This window comes from Mytilus trossulus, chromosome 6 (genome assembly GCF_036588685.1).
Source record: "Mytilus trossulus isolate FHL-02 chromosome 6, PNRI_Mtr1.1.1.hap1, whole genome shotgun sequence".
Taxonomy (NCBI): Eukaryota; Metazoa; Mollusca; class Bivalvia; order Mytilida; family Mytilidae; genus Mytilus; species Mytilus trossulus.
In genome coordinates this window covers 23,754,807-23,776,007 of record NC_086378.1, presented here as the reverse complement: position 1 = coordinate 23,776,007, position 21,201 = coordinate 23,754,807, and the positions used below count along the sequence as shown (strand labels likewise).

The 21,201-nt window shown below is 31.6% G+C and overlaps 2 protein-coding genes across 2 annotated transcripts; both read right to left on the bottom strand.

Annotated features, from left to right (window-relative positions):
- Positions 1–519: 519 nt before the first annotated feature.
- On the bottom strand, positions 520–2,456 carry LOC134722429 (FMRFamide receptor-like). The gene is made up of 2 exons (XM_063586051.1): positions 2,423–2,456; positions 520–1,688 (listed from the first exon to the last, which is right to left on the bottom strand). Exons 1-2 carry the CDS (start codon positions 2,454–2,456, stop codon positions 520–522), a joined length of 1,203 nt encoding a protein of 400 aa, XP_063442121.1.
- Positions 2,457–19,641: 17,185 nt separating this feature from the next.
- Positions 19,642–20,937, bottom strand: LOC134723267 (carboxypeptidase N subunit 2-like). Its single transcript, XM_063586886.1, has one exon. The coding sequence runs from the start codon at positions 20,932–20,934 to the stop codon at positions 19,642–19,644; it is 1,293 nt and encodes a 430-aa protein (XP_063442956.1). The 5' UTR covers positions 20,935–20,937.
- Between the last annotated feature and the right edge of the window lie 264 nt (positions 20,938–21,201).

The following is a 21,201-nucleotide window of genomic DNA, read 5'->3' as shown; positions in this document are numbered from 1 at the left end:
ATCTAACAAAAACAAAAAAAATCAACAGTTGATGGAAGCTTTATTCACACAATAATAAAATATAGCGTCCGTACCTATTGGTAAGTTAATGTAACCTTTTTCAATTGTAAAAGCGCTGAAATATGGCGATGTCAACAGCAGTTCAATAACACAAATAATAAAAGCATAAATATAGTGATTTTTATTCCTTGTAAAATTTTAACCGCACTATTAAGCTTGTTCTACATTATGATCTACTCGATACAACATTTTGAAATTCCTGATATTGCTTATTTAATCTTAACTCAAAACATTGTTGATAGTATACTGTAAACCAGCTTATTTTCGCGGATACTTTATTTCGAGTTTAACCCTTTCTATTCCACTTCGCGGCTATTTAATTTTGCGATATTCTTAATTATTTTATATAGTGCAATAAGGAAATACAAATTCGCGATGATTTATATTTGCGTATTTTCTACTCGCGAAAGACGCGAAAATAATTTGGTTTACAGTATATGACTTTCCTAAAACTAATACTCATAAATCATCATCAATGGATAGTATTGATTTACTACATGTAGGTTCAAAAGTAGACATTCTATGAACTCTTTTTTCTTTTTTCTTTGGAAAGAATACCTTCCCAAATTGATGTCTGAATTGGGAACCGGCCCAGTAATAAAGTACAAAGTTAACCGAATGACTTGTATACATTAATAGTTCGCCGATTGTTTTTGCTACCTGCATACTATATAATTCTTGGTTTGATCCAACTGTGTTTTTCCAAAATATCAACATTATCATTATGGTATTGACTGGAACAAGCATGATAAGGACGGATATAGAAATGGTAAGTACCATGATAGTCATGTAATGCTCCCGATGTGATACTTTGACTTCTTTACTGTTTAATGATTTTCTAGTTTTTCGTGCGATAAAAAGGCCAATGATAGTAAATATATTAGTAATACCAATGACGCAAAATGGAATCCATGAGTAAATTATGGCGTCAATCCATGCCCAAACAGTTCGATAAAAGTTAAGGTACATCAAATGCGGGTCACATGATGATGTGAGGTCATGTGATTTGTTTGGTTGCAACCCCATGGTAAAAAGGAAATGAATATTTACTAATCCACTTCCTATCAAAATAATCAGAATAATAAGTTTTGTTCGTTTGTTGACATCTTCCTTATATCTCTTCAGAGGATATTTAATTGCAATCGCACGATCAATAGATATAGCCAGGACAATCCACACACTAGCAACACTACTGAAAAAACCTAAAAATGTGAATAGCGGACACAGAAAATTAGATTCACTCGCAACGTCGTTTCCGGTTATTTGTTTTACCCATAGTCTTAACAGCCCTGTTAATAACACAACCATATCTAAAGATGCCAGTACATACAGGTAATGGTAACTAGGAAACCTTTTGGAAAATTTAGTGAGAACAATAAACGACAAAATATTTCCAACAATTCCAAATGCTAAAATGAGTGGAGGTACAAATGTCAGTAAGTTGTAAATTAGAACAGATGCATCTTGTTCTGAATCAACTTTCTGTTGAATTTGTTTGATCAAATTGTATAACAATTCATGATCACTCTCGTTACCAAACTGTGACAGGTTCATTGATCGTAAGATGTCTGCTAAATATTCATATTCCGAGATATCACCAGTTAGAAAAGACGAACTATTAGTCAAATCTGGAAAAGAAAAATTATTTCAAATTATTAAACTAATAAAATCAAGTGATTTTTTTTTAATAATACAATATTTCATTACGATATAAACGGTATTTGATGTTTTTTGTTTTTTTTTATATATATAGACATGCTGTTTGCTTAAGCATAATATCAAGTAACGAAGCTTACAAAGCTAACAAAGGCGTGTACGGTACCAAAAGTTGCATAGGTCGTTGGTAATTGAATAATATACCTGGTACAAGTTAGGAAGGAAATGTAACAAATAATCTTTTAAAAGTGTAGTGTTGGTGCCTGAGTGTGTTCTTTACTACAGATTTTTAATCACTTTGGATGTTTGTTTGCGTTTATTGTATTTGCTGGTTTTATGTCAATTGACATGATTGATACTTCCAACAACTGCCTAGAATGTCCAATCGCCTATGCTTATCTTCTCTGACAGTCAATTAGATATTACTTGTATGTGGCAGTCGCTATGTGTGCTTTCCCTTTATAAACACCTAGTAGAACACACTCAGTATGTTATTGTGATTGTTTTAGGAATCGCTCCATTTCGTATGCTGCATTGTCCATGTAAATATGAATATTTGAATACAAAAAAACGAAAACGGAATTTTTATTATAGAGAAATTATTAGAACTTAGACTGCCTAAAAACAAGAAAGTTACTTAAACTTAAACGTCAAAGGTATTTATGAATTAAAATATATCATAATGTAAAAACCTCCTATAATTTACCAGTATATTGTGATTGTTCTAGGAATCGCTCCATTTGTAAATGTCTATGTAAATATGAATATTTGAATACAAAAAAAACAAAAACAGATTTTTGTATAAAGAAATTATTAGAACTTAGACTGCCAAAAATAGGAAAGTTACTTAAACTTAAACTTCAATGGTATTGACGAATACAAATATATCATAATGTCAAAAACCTCCTATAATTTACTAGTATAAACATAATACTTACTATGCATATTTGGTTTGGTAGTCTATGATAAAATAAGTATTTTTCTTAACTTAAATAAAACTTGTCCACGTGATAATTACACGAAGTAGAGAGAGGAGGAGCTTACCGCTATCAAATGTCATCAAAAGGACTTTCATTTCGCACATGTCAGTCTTATTCGAAAAAAACTGGTTTGCCACTGACCTTTTAAATACAAATAACTATCTGTGTGAGGTATGCACTCCTCCTATTCGTGCAAATAATACGAGTTATTTAAATGTATGCACAATCTTACGAAGTAGCGGATTTTGTATAGCACATTTCTCCACATCAGTCGTATTCAAGTAAAGTTGTCTGTTAGAATTGGAATTTAAACAAAACAACATATGCACTTAAATAAATGTTAAAAATCTTAAAAACTTAAGAAACGTCAAATGCTCTCTGAAAATTGAACGCAACGCGCAATCAAGTAAAAGGTTAACACTAGATTTTCACCGACGTCATATGCGTTTTAATTTGTTCTAATCTGATTTATTATCTTACCTCATATACATTTCTCAGAACATAATTGACACCTGGTATATTTCATATGGGGTTGGTATGCGTGTGATACGGGTTATATTTGTTCTCATCATTTTATAATGGTATAATACTAAACCACTATAAAACCTAGCGGGAGGTATTGTGCTTGATTTTCATATGATAATTTAAAGACTTATTCTTTCATTCAGTTTAATTGAGGTCTGGAGCTGGAAGGTCGGTAACTGCTACATTGTAGTAGTCCTTTGTTTATTTATGTATCATTGTAATTTAGCTTAGTTTCTTTTGTTACCTATTCTGAAATGGGAATCGGAATTCTTTTAAACTTAGTTTATCTGTGCGTATTGCTCTGTGTTAGTTTTTTTCCACATTGGTTAGAGGTATAGGGAGGATTGAGAACTAACAAAACATGTTGAGCCCCGATGCTTGTTTTTGCTTGTCCCGAGAGAGGAGCCTCTCGATTTTCGAAGTCTTGTATTATTGTTGATTTGAGTTCATTTGTATATTTCGAAGTTTAGTATGACGGCCATTAACACTGAACTAGTACACATTTTTGTTTAGGGGCCAGCTTGAACACGCCCAGGGTACAGTATTCAACTGTTATCTAGGTCGGGTTGTTATCTATTCGACACATTTCACAATTCCATTCTCAGTTTTTGATATTGTGGTTAATTTTAATACAGGTTATAAGTGGTGTTACAATCCTTTGTTTAAACAACACGGCGTTGAGGGAAAACCTTAAAGGTTAGAGAACTAGTTGATGATGAACAATGGAATCAAATTCATATAACACATTAAAAGATAACAAGTTGTTAATGTTGGTATTCATTTGCTTTTGTATAGACCAAGTCATGTAGGTTAATATGGTTAAAGCCTTAATAACGTTGATAGGCCGCTAGTCTTTATAACAACTGTTAAAAAAATTGGTAAGGTTAATTTGTCACACAGTGTGTTAATGACCTAATATCATATGAATGGGGTCAGTAAATTCCATATGACGATTTGCGATTTGCTCCTAACCCATATGAAATTTATTGACCTTATATATATCGTGGTAGGTCACTAGCACACTATGTCACTAATAATATAAGATGTGCATGTTTTACTTCAATGTATAAAATTAAACATGTAATGTGGAATACAACATGTTCAACAATAATTGTATTTTGCTTCGATTTATGTTGATATGCTTATAATGAAAAGCTAAAACCACATTCACCTAAATTAAAAATAGAAATTGTTTGAGTTTTTGGTTTTTCCATTTGATAACAATCTTTCGGAGTGCATTTTTCAGGGAGTTTCGAAATTTTTTGGTTAACTTTTTAAAAAATACTTTTACTTGTGAAAAGATTTATTCACCGAGGATTCAGATTGTTTTTAACTTGTCCATGAATAACACTAACATTATAGATTATTGCCACTCATATAGAGTGGGCAATGGGCAATTGACATGAATATCAATTATATTTTCAATTTTATTGATTTCCTGTATCAAAACTTTGAATGTTTCGAAAAAACTAAGAATTTTCTTATCCTAGGAATAGATGACCTTAGTCGTATTTGGCACAACCTTTTTGGAATTTCGAGTCCTCAATGCTCTTCAACTTTGTACTTGTTTGGCTTTATAAATATTTTGATCTGAGCGTCACTGACGATTCTTATGCAGACGAAACGCGCGTCTGGCGTATTAATTTATAATCCTGGTACCTTTGATAACAATTTACACCACTGAGTCGATGCACTTCTGGGTGACGTTTCGTCCCCGAGGGTATCACCAGCTCAGTAGTCAGCACTTCGGTGTTGACATTAATATCAATTATATTGTCATTTTTATAAATTTGCTGGTACAAATCTTTGAATTTTTCGAAAAAACTAAGGATTTTCATATTCCAGGAAAAGATTACTTTAGCCGTATTTGGCACAATTTTTTTTTTGGAATTTTGGGTTCTCAATGCTTTTCAACTTTGTACTTGTTTGGCTTTATAATTATTTTGATCTGAGCTTCACTTATCAGTCTTATGAAGACGAAACGCGCGTCTGGTGTATTGAATTATAATCCTGGTACCTTTGATAACAAGTAATATAGATCTTGAATAAATGTGGGGAAAAACATGTTATTTATGAAGGAATGTTTGATAACTGTTAAACCAGGCCTAACAGTTACGTCGTTTGCATTGTTATGTTATGTTATTAAAGGTGAATGTCCTTATACTCTCTTTTGAAAGATTTTGATCAGGAAAATAATCAATTTCACCAGCTTCCTATTTATGGAGCCCTACTTGGTATGGATTTCACTGTACGCCTTTACTTTTTTGTTAACATTACTTGTTCGGAATTGTATAGTCGTAACATTTTGTTTTTTTTAATTTGTTAACAGCACTTTTATGAAAACAAGGTATATTATGTTCATTTTTATGTAAATTAACTGTTTACGGGGTACACACTTTCATCATAGTACATGTACTTGAAAGAGCCAAATTATGTTGTTAAATCATGGAAATGAGCATTTATAAATTTAAAAAAATATTGAATGCGTTGAATTTAATAACTAATTGTAATTAAATGATATAAACACATTTAAGTTTGTATACAGGTTTCCATCTTACGGTGAAAGTCTTTCGCAACTCATTCGTAAGCCCCTTGTCTGTAGTGTTTTTCAGGTTTGAATAAATGAAATGTTTATAAACTGGTAAATTGTCGAGTTACAGATTTTGTTTACTTAAAATTAGTGTTGTTTTACATTGTCTTATCTAGACCTTATATAACTGACTATGTGGTATGGGCTTTGCTCATTGTTGAAGGCCGTACGGTGACCTATAATTGTAAATGCCTGTGTCATTTTGGTCTTTTGTGGATAGTTGTCTCATTGGCAATCATATCACATCTTCTTTTTTATATTGTCGGAAAGACCAAATATCCATTACAATACTTTTTTTTCACTTTTACAATGTTTTATAGGGGCACTAGCTACGAGATGCATAAAATTTTAAAGTATAATTTTTTTTTGTTCAATCAATAATAAAAGTGAAATAGTGAAATAATAATTCGCTTTTAGCAGCTAAAATCGTTCAATTTTGTCAATTTAAGCTTAATATTATTGATAATGACTTATTCACTTGCAAGGGAATAAGCCGATCTCATTAAATCCGTATTCATGTGAACTTCAATTGATCCCCTTAACTAGAGATGGACAACGCATGTTTTGTATGTGTACTGTTCATTTAAAGGAAAGGTATGTCAACATTGAAAGTGAAACAAAGGTAAATCATTTGATGACTGATTCGATCCATTAAAAATCTTTCTTCTACATGTAAAAACGACGAGAAACATATATTTTTAATGTATAAAATACATTTAAACAAACTTATAAAAATTCAAATGCACGTGTTGGCTTAATCTATTTATATCTAATTCTTAGTATATTTATGTTTACATCGCTTATATGGTCATCTGAGGTCAACTCAATATTTAATTAGATGGAGTCTGAACTTAAATACACACGAAACGAAACTACATATCATTTAACCTATGCTCTGTAAACTGTTTATTTCACACTGTTGATAGTTTTGATAAATGTTTTCATTGATATAGATAAAATATGTAACTTTTAGTCAAATAGGTGACAATGAATTTGACAGCTAGTGCCCCTTTAATAGATTTGAAATCATTAAATAATTTTGTTCAATTCAAAAATTATCGACAATATAATTAAATTGACTGATAAATTGTCCAATATACTGATTGCTCTTGTTAATAGAAAACATGAAATTAATTAGAAATTAATTTGATAGCAGTACGGAAGCACATGTATTTGATTTGGTAAAACATGTGTGTTTGTTTACATCAAGACATGTTTTAAAATACCTGTAATGTTTATCATATACTGAACGCAACACTCATTTTGTTGATTTTTTTTACCAAATCTTTTTTGATTCTCTTACAACTACTTTTCATGCTTATCATGCTTCTTTCTCCTTACAAAAAATCAAAATCTGACTTACCTGTGGTTATTGAACATACCGATTTTTTTAAGTCTCACGAATTACTTACAGCGAAATTTTGGTCCCATGAAAGATTGTGTCAGTTTTTTTGCTTTGTGAAACAGTTCTTTCAATCCTTTGCCTTACTTACTTTTTTTTTTAAATGTTGTATTTTAAAAGTCTGAGAAAATAAGAACTGAATTAGCCCTTTAGAATACTACAAACATGAAAACATAAATATGCTGCAACCATACCGTATGACGTTATTCTGTCCTTCCGACAACAATACAAGTAGACAAGATGTGTTGCTGGCCATAAATGAACAGATCAACGTGTAGTGACAATGAAACATCAACAGAATTTGATTATGAAACGTCATTTGACAATCATGTTTTCTGACAATCATTTTGGCGTTAGTAACAGGCAGTCATCGCTTTTGACGTTGGCACATTCATTCAAAAATAACACAAAAATAATCTAGTTTTGCGTTTCTCAAGTCGTTCAGTATATATTCCATTGAACGAAATTTATTGCATTGATAATTTAAAACGGATATTCTAGGTATCGTATGATTTTGGATCGTGTTTCTAGTGCTTGTTCTTTAATATAATTTAAATGTAATTTATAATGTTACAATTTAAAGTTCTGCCTTACGCTGAGTAGCATACTCCGTACTACTGACTTGCCTGCATTGAGCCCCATCCACAACCCAAACCCACCCGCACCCCCATCGACCATCACAAAGACTATCTATTTTTTTGTATGTGGCGAGTAGTGATTTATTTATAATGATTTATTTAAGTTGTATATCTTGATTTGTAGATTATTGTATATTTGTATGTATTAGTGGATAGATGACTGAGTTTGAGACAGTGTGACTGTTTTTATACGCAATGTGTAATGACTGAAATTAAGCCGTAGTGTCCTTAAAATTCAATTTGAAACTAAATGTTTGATTTATATTTACATTGGTTAATAAAATGTATGCTCTCCTCAAGGAGAGCTCATTTATGATACATGTGTTAAATTTCATTGTATAAATAATTTATGTTATGTTATGTTTAAGTCTGGTAAATTAGAACATAACTTAGACAACTTGTCTCCCAGCTCGGGGAATGATCTTAAGTAAACATAACTTGTATAAACATTTTTTTCAAACAATTACTTTAAATCAGTGATCCGATTAAAACAAATATGATTTAATTTATAATTTATTTTTGATCTATTATTGCGTAGACCTACATTTGATTGTGCAACCTCCATGTTTCAAGGCTTAATGTGTCATGCTTTAAACGAAATGAAAAGTGAAATGCAAATCAACCTGTTTGTGATTTTACGTATATTTGACGGTACCAGTAACAGGCTTACTTATTTCAAATTAAAACACTCCACATTATTTTCTTAGACATCAAGACAAATGATAGAATCATCGTATAAGACATTTACAATTCGACGAGATCAAAAAGGTTTTGTTTTTATTGAATTTCTTCAATCTGAAGCTATTACAGCCGTCTTGGTAGATACACTGTATTGGATTGTTAAAAGTCATACTTACCAACGAAGGAACCCTCACAGACATGTCTTTTAATGCCAGTGAACAAACTTGTATTCATCGTATTATAAAACGTCCATTTTAAAGGGTACCGTAGGGCCAAGTGAGCTTTTCCCATCACTTTGCGTTCGGCGTCTGTCGTCGTCGTCCGTCGTCGTTAACTTTTACAAAAATCTTCTCCTCTGAAACCACTGGGCCAAATTAAACCAAACTTGGCCACAATCATCATTGGGTTATCTAGTTTAAAAATTGTGTCCGGTGACCCAGTCAACCAACCAAGTTGGCCGGAACGGCTAAAAAATAAAACATGGGGTAAAATGCAGTTTTTGGCTTTTAACTAAAAAATCAAAGCATTTAGGGAGAATCTGACATGGGAAGTAATTGTTTATCAGGTCAATATCTATCTGCCCTGAAAATTTCAGATGAATCGAACAACCTGTTGTTGGGTTGCTGCCTCTGAATTGGTAATTTTAATGAAATTTTGCTGTTTTTGGTTTTTATCTTGAATACTTTTATAGATAGAGATAAACAATAAACAGCAATAATGTCCAGCAAAGTAAGATTTACTAATAACACACGATCGATATGGTCAGTTGACCCCTTCATGAATCATTGCCCTTTATAGTCAATGTTTTACATTTTTCATAATGTTTTGTAGATTTTTAGAAAATATCTTCCACTATAATTACTAGGCCAAGTTCATTATAGATAGAGATAATTGTAACAACAAGAATATTCAGTAAAGTAAGATCTACAAACACATCACCATCATCAAAACACATTTTTTTTATAATTTTATCTATGTCCATTGTTTAATATGCACATAAACCAAGGTGATCGACACAGACTCTTGAGAGCCTCTAGTTTAAAGCTTCAAACTAGCTAGTATTTTAGATCTTAGATCTGCATTCTCTGTCTTTTGTCTTTTTATTTTTGTTTTCTTTTGTGATTCGTGTAAATGAGATGAATAAACCCGATTCTAACTTGTTTGTACAGCTTTTAATTATGATGTGATGTTACATGCTCTGTCCTAGAAATTGTGTAAGCGCTCACAAACATGTTTAACGTTGAACATTTGTAATGCAACGGTTCAAAGTCTTGGGCCTGTAATTCAATGATTGTCGTGGGTTTCAGTCTGTAAAATGTATTTCTTATTTGTTTTTCATGCATTATTCGGACTGTTAGTTTGGTTTTGCCTTTTGGTTTTGTCTTGCCTTGACCGCTTCTGTCGTATTTGTAAGGTATTTGTAAGGTCATACAATGACATTTACTTGTTTACATACTCGTTTATTTGTGGTATAGCATTTTCTCATGTATGACGACTATGCGCTGATCTATTGTTGTTTATATTAACATAGCTCAATACGTATAATGAGTCATTTTATTTTTTTCATCATCACATTCTCAAAAATATGTTAATCTGTTTAACAAGCGGAGGGACAAACATGAAGAGTTCTGATTTATTTATTATGAAAACAGATTACTCTAAATTTGACAAACCTGTAATGAAAAGATAAAAAAAACAAAATTAGCTCATTGATTCAAGAAACGCTTTCTAAATGATAAAAGAGTATGTGGCTTAAGGCAATTCAGCAAATCGAAAAGCTTCTTTTTTTCGAAAAATATGTATGAAAAGCAATATCTAATCATTACACAAAATTAAGAGTTCCCTGTTAAAGCAGACCAAAATACGTATAGATGTTTTATTTTTTTGTTCAAGGTAAGTATACATGAATCTAATTTACTTTAAAACAAACGTGTTATGAAATATCCATTTCCTCAAATGTATGCCAGTATATTCATACTTCCGCAATAAATCCTAATGTTCCTTAAATGTTTATAAAATTATAATCCTGGTACTTTTGATAACTATTTAAATACTTTACAAAATATAGTCAATCGACTCCTACCAGTGTACTTTTAATAGTGGTGTGTACATCATATACATCATATAATTTTATATCTTAAGTTTGATACAAAGCACAAATGAAGTGATGGATCCTAGCTTTATAAAAGAGAGACGAAAGACACCAGAGGGACAGCCAAACTCATATATCGAAAATAAACTGACAACGCCATTACTAAAATTGAAAAAGACAAACAGACAAACACCATTACACATTACACAACATAGAAACTAAAGAATAAACAACACGAACCCCACAAACTCCGGGGGTGATCTCAGGTGCCCAGGAAGGGTAGGCAAATCCTGCTCTACATTTGGCACCCGTATGCGTAAAGTATGCGTTTAAAATGTGACAATTGTGAAGCCAATAAAGTATAATAAAAAAAATCCATTTGTTCTTCTGCAACTTTAACTTAATGTTTTGATAACTTTCCAAAATTAATAAGACACAATTATATTCTATATAAATGGCAATTGAATATTTCTTCATGCACGTCAAAATTGGTAAAAGTAAAGCATTATAAATCAAAGTACGTCCTTAAACAGAAAGCCATGGTTAGCTGTAAGTGTTAGTGGGACATGTAGTAGAGGAAATGTTCCAGTCTCAAATACTAGCTGGTATTTTAATAAAATATCTGAAATACTTATAGACAATATTTGTTTAGTGTCTTTAAATATCAGCTGTAGAACAAACACTGCTGATATGTAAAGACACTAAACAGTTATTGTCTGTAACCTGCAATCAACTGTAAACATTGTTAATGCTTTATATGACATTACAACCACATTTAATGCAAATTTTTTCGATTTTAAATATAAAAGTATTTGTTATTTAACTTTTGATGCGTAGTAATATTACAAAAAAGAAAACGAAAAAAAATATTGAATTATTGAATGCAGAACGAAAAGTGTGTACGGCAAAATTGTCAAACGAATGGATAACAACTGTCATATTTCTGATTGGATACAGTCATTTTCCTATTAATACCTTATAGTATTAAATTTTGAATAAATATATTGGTTGATAGCAATGTTAAACTAAATATTATTGTTCACACTTTGTCGGGGGGGCGGGGGGGATATCTGACTCGATCAAAAAACCAAAAACACTATCCCCCTTTGAAGTGAAATGGTTGCTCTCTTATGAGAAAACAAACCTATCCCAAAAACAACCAACATTTATGGAAGTTTCGACGTGGACAGGACGACCTTATATTTTGTGCCTCATATTCTTCCCCAGCTACAAACAGTGTTTAGTTATGTCCCTTCTAGTATAAGAATAATTCTAAGATTCATCATATCAATGTCAGTTTAAGGTGCCTTATACCATTGTTAATTTGTGGTAGTATTTCGTAAAGAAATACAGTAAGCCACTGAACTACAGCATGATAAGTAACAATCTTATTCATTTAAAGTTGGAATTAAACGCATCTGCAACGTGTGGGGTTTGGAATTCACAACCACAACGTCGACATGCTAGTATTACAACAGCTAGATTGAAATCGTAAGAGTACAGAAACACTGGAAACAGACACACTACTTATTGTATTGATTATAAAAAACATCATAAAAAAAGTCAATTCAATCGTATCAGAAAAACATAAAAACAACAACTTGAAACACTATGCAATACCCTGAATTATTTGCAGAAAATATTTGAAAGCATAACAAGTTCCTGATGTGTAATCACGATTCGACATCCCTGCCTTTGAAATGAACAAAGCTTTACATTAAAAAGTCTAATCTCGTCTTCGGATTCTCTATCATTAACCCACAACTACTGACTTAATAATCTAATCAGATGTCTCAATTGTTTTTATCTTGTCAATTATTTACTAAAAGGTTTAAGCTGACATGTGATAATTCCACTTCTAAAATTTCGTGGCAGACAATCATTTTTGTCTCAAAACTCATTATTATTAAGAGAGAAAAATCTTGAGATATATTCATTCAATTTTCTTTGTCTTTAAGTATTTACAACTAACGGTACAGCATAATATGTAAATAACAGTAAATTCATAAAAGGCTTTTACATAATTTATTTCGAGACACTATGTTACAGCAACGATAAACATTGAGGACTGAAGGACGCCTCCGGGTGCGAGAATTTCTCGTTACATTGAAGACCTGTTGGAGACCTTCTGCTGTTGTTTTTTCTATGGTCGGGTTGTTGTCTCTTTAATACATTCCCCATTTCCATTCTCAATTGTATTAAGAACGCAAATCTAAACATATTTAATTGTCAGTTGTCTTTTCGTCGTGTTGTTACCATAGGTGTATCCGATTTTTCTTCGACGTTTCAAATCTTGCCATTTGTAAGAATTTAATGTCAACTAGCGTAATTAACATGGCATTATTGTAGATAACAATTTGATTTGGGGAGACATAAAGGGATATAACATGAAGCTGTCAAATTCGTATATGCCGACTATTATAACAAAACATGAATCACTATTATCACACATAACAATTATTCTTAGAAAAAATGTGCAAATTGATTTAACATTTTATCGCAGTTTTTACATGAACCTTTTAACAAACAGAGAGTTTCTGCTGCGATCATTTACAGATATATAAAAATGTGTTAATCAGACACACCTTTTATCGCAGCTGTGACATAATAGTTTTTGCTGTGGATTCGTGAAAAACAATAGCGGTAGGTGAAGTCAGAGTTTGCTTGTAAACGTGATCGAATATTACTGAAGGTAAAATATTTTACTGAGGAAAAACATTATGCGTATTTCAACTGAATTATACCAGAGTTTGCAATTATTGCGTCTTCATTCGCTTCTGGACTTTACTTACAATACCGTTACAGTTAGATGTGCTCATTAATTAATTGAACCATCCAATATTACAACTTACTAGATAATGTAGTTTAACACAAGTCAAATGTTCATGACGAATAGAAATGTATTTGGCTATCGTCTACTACAAATCTTTAAACAATATCGTTTTCTTCCAATTTTTTAATTAAAACAACTATTTGAAAAGTGAAGTAGTTAATAATAATATACTTGGATATGAAAAAAGGCAACAGTATTAAACCGGTGTTCAAAACTTAGAAATCGATTGAGGTTATACATGTAATTTGTGAAAGATACCAATGGGAAAAACAAACAAACAGCTTGGTTTTTTTTTAATTTGAAATAGATATTGATATTCATTAAATGAAGAACTTGCTCACCCCCTAACTCTAGTGAACTCTTAGATTACACATATGTCACTTAATCAATGTTATATTGTGGCTATTCGAATTGTTCAAGAAGACCGTTTTTCAATAAAACTCAATTTGTATTTATAGCTGGCTTCAGAATAACAAACACGAAGTGCGATGTGAATCAGATATGGATACTGAAACCAATACATAGATCTGTTAGAGTATTTAAAATTAAAGGTATCTCCTCGTGTATCATTGAAGAAAATTTGACTTCTTTATCATTTACACTAGGATTTAGCATACTTAAATACAAGTTGCAGACCAAACCTATATCCGGTTTATAAAACTATTCTATTGTGCTATCAAATGTTGCAGCTGTTTCTGTTGCTCTCTAAAACCTATTTTTATTGAAATTAAGGAGGTGTGCGTTTATATATTTCGTTTCCCCTTTCGCCTGTAGCGAAACAAACGATGGTGACAAATTATTTTACTTTTGTCTATACATCATCAAGATAGATTAGCGCTTCAAAAAGAGTGAAACAAAATTTTTCATTTATGTCTAAAGACACTAGTTATTTCGCTTTATAGCTGATAATTAACTCCGTTTTTTTCATCCAAAATGTCTCACAGTTTCAGCAGCATCATTCATTTTAATTGAAATTGGTGAATTCTCATTTATGTCTGTGCTACTGCTGAATATTTTTAACAGTTGAAATGCATGTAAATATGGAGCTGGATTAATCTATAATTTAATTAGATAATGTTACATGATACCAACGCAGTCAATGTGATAATAATTTAAATTCATGGACCGTCATTATTAATCTTGAAAACTTTTGACATTCAATAAAACCGTCTGTGAATTCATAAAGTCAATCCTGTTATGAATTGGAAGGCCTTATTGAATTTTAATGAGTATCTATATGTTGCATTTTTTAAACATCCTTCAGAAAAGGTGGCTGACACTCAATGTCAAATATTAGAATACTACATTTAATCCTCATGAACATTTTGGACATTAATACAAATACAGTTGACTTAGATAATTCATTTTAGTCACTCCAGTTACCAATGGGCAACCGTTATTGTAATCTGTTTAACGAATGAAAATTTGTCTGTTGATTACATTTGATCTTTAACATGCATATGTTAAAGATATTGAGTAAATATGAAGAACTAATATAGAATTCATTAAAATTAAATGAAAGTCATTGACAGATGATTCAGTTTTGTTACTTTATTAATGAAAATAAAAGGTGAGGCCCTCCCCCGTGTGTTGCCTGTTCTTGTTACATTGGTGGACTTCGGCTGCTATTTGCTATTTGGTCGGGTTGTTGTTTCTTTGACATACATGTATTCCCTTTTATCATTCTCATTACAAAGGGAATTAACCCCAATTGATTTAAATTGGCTATACGATATTTCATATCTTTATGCTAACTCAATTATCTCAATGACAAAAGATTTTTATTATGGACGTGAAGTGTGCAGCCGGTTCGTTATTCGATATTCAATATTCAATATCCAACCGGCTGCTAGCAGTCGTTTGGATATTATCAGATTATTACATGGCATTTTTCATATCGCATATTTCTTAAAACAAAAATAAAACCCGATGATTCTTGAAACATTTAGCAATATAAATAGAATAAATATGGAAAGCCCATGAACAGATATATATAGTGTAAACCTACTTTTATCTAGATCTGTATAAAAAGTTTGTAATTGTCTTTTGAGAGGCATCAATAAATATATATATATATATATGCTTAAACGACGGTCAGAACCCTCTCCCCCAGTTCTTTCAATGTACATTAAACTAGACGAATTAATAGACTCTGAATAGATTGTATCAAAAGGATTTCCGAGAATAATGTCATATTCAATATCTGCGGGGGGATTAGATTGTCACTTTTCAGCTAAAAATTGTCAAAATTTTAGGACAAAGGGCACAGGGCGATGGTGATACAGAGTCTATGATTTATTCAAATGTTATGTACATTGAAACCAACGGGGGTCTCACCTCATTCAAGTGATCTCAGGTAGGTTTTCACTATATATTTCTTTTTGGGAATTCAATTAATATTTCTATGTATATAACTAAATGTTTTCTAGAGTTGGCAGGTTTTTCTTTTTGCTTCAAGTTAGAAAGGGGTTTATATTCGAAAACAACAGGAATTTACGACAGCTTGAAGAGATCATGAAACAATTTTTACGTATTTTATCAGATTTTAACTATGAAAATCATTCTTTTAATGTTATTAAGTACTTTTTATTTATGATTTTTAACTTAATTTTGAATATCAAACCGACTGCTAGCAGCCGGTTGGATATTATTCGAAAATGAAATAACGAACCGGCTGCTAACTTCACATACATCTTTTTTATTTGAGTTTCAACTGATAATTTACAATACATTTTTAATATGTTTTACTGTTAAATATTTTTGATTTATGTTCCAGTAGTGATGATATCAAATGATTCACAGTTGATGACAGATATATTCCAGTTGTAACCACGAATGCATTTATTGTTCCTATTATTTGACTTAGTGTTGTGAAAGTACAATTTACACGACGTAACGTGATATTTATTCCCGTACTTTCACTTCCCCATTGTTGACATCAACTTCCGCCCAGCAATTGTTCAAAGTTCACAACACTTATCAACAGGTTTGTACTCAAATTAGCAATTCCTATGCATTAGAGACTTCCGGATTTTGGTGGTGTTCGTGTTGACCAGTTTTAACTTTTCTATGTGGCATTTTGTTGACTTTTTTTTTTTGTTTGGTGGTTGTTGCTTTTTTTTTGCTTCATTGTAATAGAATTTTAGTTTTATTTCGACTAAAAGAGTTAGAATATCCCGAATTTCTATTTAAAAGTTTTTTGCCTTTCATAAATTTAAACTGCTGAAATACAATTCTAACTATCGCAATAAAGGTGTTAGGACTATTTCCGATTTTGAAGACAGGTCAGGTTTTTTATACATTATTTATAGATTATTGCTGGTCATCTCAATGAGATATATTTTCTCGCTGGAGACGGAACGGCGAAAGTGAGAGAATCGATCGATGACCAATAATATTTTTTTTGTCGCTGTTTTACCTATAACATTGTTGAATTCATTGGTTTTTTTTAAACGGCATATGAAGCTTTAGTTTCTAGTGATAACTTTTTATATCGACTGTGCTGAGAAAGGAAATAATCAGTCAATAAGATTAAAGGAAAATTTCGTAAAATAGCGACAAAAAACTTATCTTATACGTTTTAACATGTAGATCTAGATATACAGTCGAACAGCTCGTAAAGGTTCTGATAGTATCAGACAATATTTGCAAGGTATCGTTGTCTTACGTATTAATGCAAACTAATGAAACACTATTGAACCATTGTGTTCCACGTTATTAGAAAAATATGTGACTTTTAAATCATTTATGTATTCTCACTGCACACATTGTCTTTATAAACAACGATTGGTCAATAACCTGTTACGTTTCCAAACGGCTATCAGACTCAGATTTAAAATCTTAGCATGTTTGTTATTTAAAGTAAATTGGTTTCTTTTACAGTTAGTTGACTTCTGAGATTTCCCCATCGGATACCTTTTTCTTATGATATTTTTTTCTGTTTTTTTTTTCTTATCTCTTTTCAATAACAAACACCAGACATATTGAAATGATTTTCAGCATCAAGAATTCAGGTTTTGCATCTCCTTAAAACAAAGTACGGAGTTACCATTAACTTTGAAACTCAAGTAGGCCGTAAAAATATATAAGCTATCAATGGTTATAAATTTGCAGCATATTAGAAAACTCCTATTTCTAATATAATAAAGAAGTTGTGGTATGATTGCAATGAAACAGCTCTCCACAAGAGACCAAATGACACAGAAATTAACAACTATAATAGGTCAGCGTACGGTCTTCAAGAATGACCACAGCCCATACCGCATAAGTTGGTTGTAAAAGGCCCCGAAATGACAAATGTTAAACAATTCAAGCGAGAAAACTAGCGGCCTAATTTAGGTACAACAAATGAGCGAAAAAAAAAATAAAAATAACTAAACGCTAGATGGAAGCAAATTACAACTAATAAGTATATCATGTTCTTCCAGATTAAAGTATTTTATAATCAGTACATTTCAAACTGATTGAGTGTAAAGACGTCATAAACCGTCTCAAAAACGCATGACATTGTGCTATGTAAAAGCATCAATATACAGAATAGTCGACAGGATGCATGATTATAAGTTCTCATAACTTTATTCATAAGTAGTATTATAAATTTAATTCAAATTTGTTTCCATTAAAAACAATCGATTTAAGTACTGAGTAAAACCGTATCGAATGATTTTACTAATATAAAATAATACGTGAACTTACGTTCTTATCAAAATGTTTATTTATACAACATAGCTTAGGAGAAGAGCAAAGAAGTCCGAACATTTGACAGAATGTCATAACCTCGCCTAAGTACACCCTTGAAGTAATGTAAAAACTATTTAATCTATTTACTCAATATAAGATAATAACCAGAAACTGAAAGAATCACAACGAATCACTTGAACTCCAATCGTCTCCTGCTACATGTAAGTATGCACCATATTGTTTGAATGTAGTCTTTACAAAAATATATCAGTGACGGCTAGCAGTCTTTTGTTAATTATGTATTATTGTCATTTTGTTTATTTTCCTTTGTTACTTATTCTGACATCGTACTCGAATTTTTGTTAAACTGAGTTTTACTGTGCGCACTGTTGTGCGTTTGTATGTATACATTTGCTAGAGGTTTAGAGGGAGGGTTGAGATTTCATAAACATGTTTAACCTTGCCGTATTTTTTGCGCCTGTCCCAAGTCAGGAGCCTTCGGTCACTGTTAGTCTTGTATGAATTTTAATTTAGGTTTCTTGTGTATAATTAGGAATTGAGCATGACGTCCATTATCACTGCATTAGTATATATATTTGTTTAGGGGCCAGCATGAGGACGCCTCCGGTTGCCGCAGTTTCTCGATGCATTGGCGGCTTTCAGCAGTTGTCTGCTCTATGGTAGAGTTGTTGTTTCTTTGACAAATTCCCAAGTTCTATTCTTAATTTTAATTTTTTTACCAATATATATGTACATGTATACGTAGTGTCAATTTAAGTTGTATTTTGTTCTTCCTCATTACTCTAATGTGTCAATTTTTTTTGTGTAAGAGTTCACCACTATCAGGAATACTTTTAAACAAAAAAATTCTTTTAATTGCATGAGGACAGATCTTTGTAAAATTTTATTTATCTTCTACATTAATATCACATATCGGAGAATTGTAAAGTCGTGTACGTTTCTTGTAAATAAACTCATCATAGATACCAGGATCTAATTTTGTATATACACCAGACGCGCTTTTCATCTACAAAAGACTCATCAGTGAAACTACACTTTCAAACTGCTAAATATTTTTAATGTTACTTGTTTTCGGTATTTTATTTCATATATATTATTTTTACAAATACCGAAAAATATGCTAAGTTTATCATTTATATTTTATCACAAATATAATTGTTCCAAATCAGAAATGTTCGATCAAGAATCAAATCAATTTTTGAAAATTTTATAAACTTACAACATAGGAACAATATATCCGCCATGATTAAGATATTACTCCATTGTTAATCATCTGTTCAAATTATGCGTACTCTCTTTTTTTCCCAAACAATGTTTTCCAAAAGCATATTATGGCAAAATATCATTCGATTTAAATAAAGAGTTTTTATTTGTTTCCTTCAGACCGTTTTAACTATGGAACTGAACACTGGCAATAAAAAAGTTAAAGAATAACCGAGCTTTTCTCGGACCTTTATATATGATGTAACATATTGTTTATATATTAACACTTGGGCAGTTCTTTATAAATAAATAATGCAATCGTCATCTTAATGTTGATACAACTTCCATAAATCTCCACTTCACTTTGCTTAGTCCATTGTTTAATCCATCTTAGATTGGAACATGTACAAACGACTTTGGTATTTGATAGACTTAGATCTGAAAGTGATGGCAGATTCATCATTGCTTTCGGTACGGTAGTTAGGAGCGTATTATCCAGAGTAAGATACTTCAAGGACTTCAGTCCATTAAAAGCATTTTCGGACACAGTATGTAACGGGCTGTTTGTAAAATACAGTCTCTCTAGTTTATCCATGTTTCTGAAATCGTTATCGTGAATTTCCGATATTAAGCTTGTCATAAAAGCAAGTCGGGTGAGACTAGTAAGGTTGGATAGAGCCTTTGGAACACTGGCCAAAGATGTGTTCTTTAATGTCATAAACCAAAAGTTAGAGGAGAAATTCAGAGGAAACACGTGATCTGGAATTGATGTTATCGGATTGTTCTCTAGTTGCAGAATAAACAAATTAGTAAGTTTATTAAATATATTTGGTAAAATAGTTATACTACTATTCATAATTGTCATTCGCATTAAAGTAGAAAGTTTACTAAATGTTTCAGGTTTGAAGCTTTCAGTCGTCAACATTGGGTTATCTTCTAAATTGATATCTTCTAACATTGAGCGATCACTAAGAGAAGATGGTATGTTACTAAAATCTGTTGAAATCATCTCAAAACTACTTAAGTTGCGAAAAAAATCTAATGCATTGTCTGGAATTAGTGTGATGTTTAGATTTTGAATCCTTATTGATTCCAAGTTTGACAAAACGTTCAGAGAGTTTGGCCACAAGGTCATTTTCATATCACCAAACATAATACCGGACAATGTGCTTGAAACATTTTGAAGTATATCTTCCCTTATTGTAGATATAGGATTGTTGTGGACATCTAAACCCATAAGGTTTCTCATTTTACCAACAGCAGACGGAACTGTAGTCAATTTGTTATTATAAAGATGTAGTACATATAGACTATCCTCACTCCCACTAAAGGCGTCATCCTCTACAACCTCAATCTCATTATCAAATATGAGAAGCATTTCAAGTTTCAAATTTTGAAAAGCACCATTCCGAATACTTTTTATGTTGTTATTATGCAGTTCAATATCCCAAGTCATATGCTCGTTGTCTGGTTTCGTAAACTCCGGAACATCAGTAAGATTCAAATGATCACAGTAAATTATATTATATTGGCAACTGCATTGTTTCGGAGCAGGACAGCGGTCACACTTCATCAAGGGGAGCATGAAAAACAGAATCAGAGTATAAACCTGAAAAAATAAAATGGTTTAGAACGAACTGAAGATGTAACACACAAACGATCCATGGTCTAAAACTGGAAGGTGTTTTGGGTTACATATCCAATTGTGTCAATATAATTGAGCAATAAAATATAAACATCTCTCACACAATTTAAAAATAAAGCAAGGAAACCATGTTTAAAACAAAAGTTTCATCGGAAAATGCTCATACCAAGCCAGGCATGTGATATTGTTTCCGTT

Excerpts from the sequence above, each read along its gene's own strand:
- LOC134722429 (XM_063586051.1), bottom strand. The coding sequence starts at position 2,456 with ATGGAGCGATTCCTAGAACAATCACAATATACTG. Across the intron at positions 1,689-2,422 it reads AGAACAATCACAATATACTG|ATTTGACTAATAGTTCGTCT; the intron begins GTAAATTATAGG and ends TTTCTTTTCCAG.
- LOC134723267 (XM_063586886.1), bottom strand. The coding sequence starts at position 20,934 with ATGAAGTGTGACCGCTGTCCTGCTCCGAAACAATGCAGTTGCCAATAT.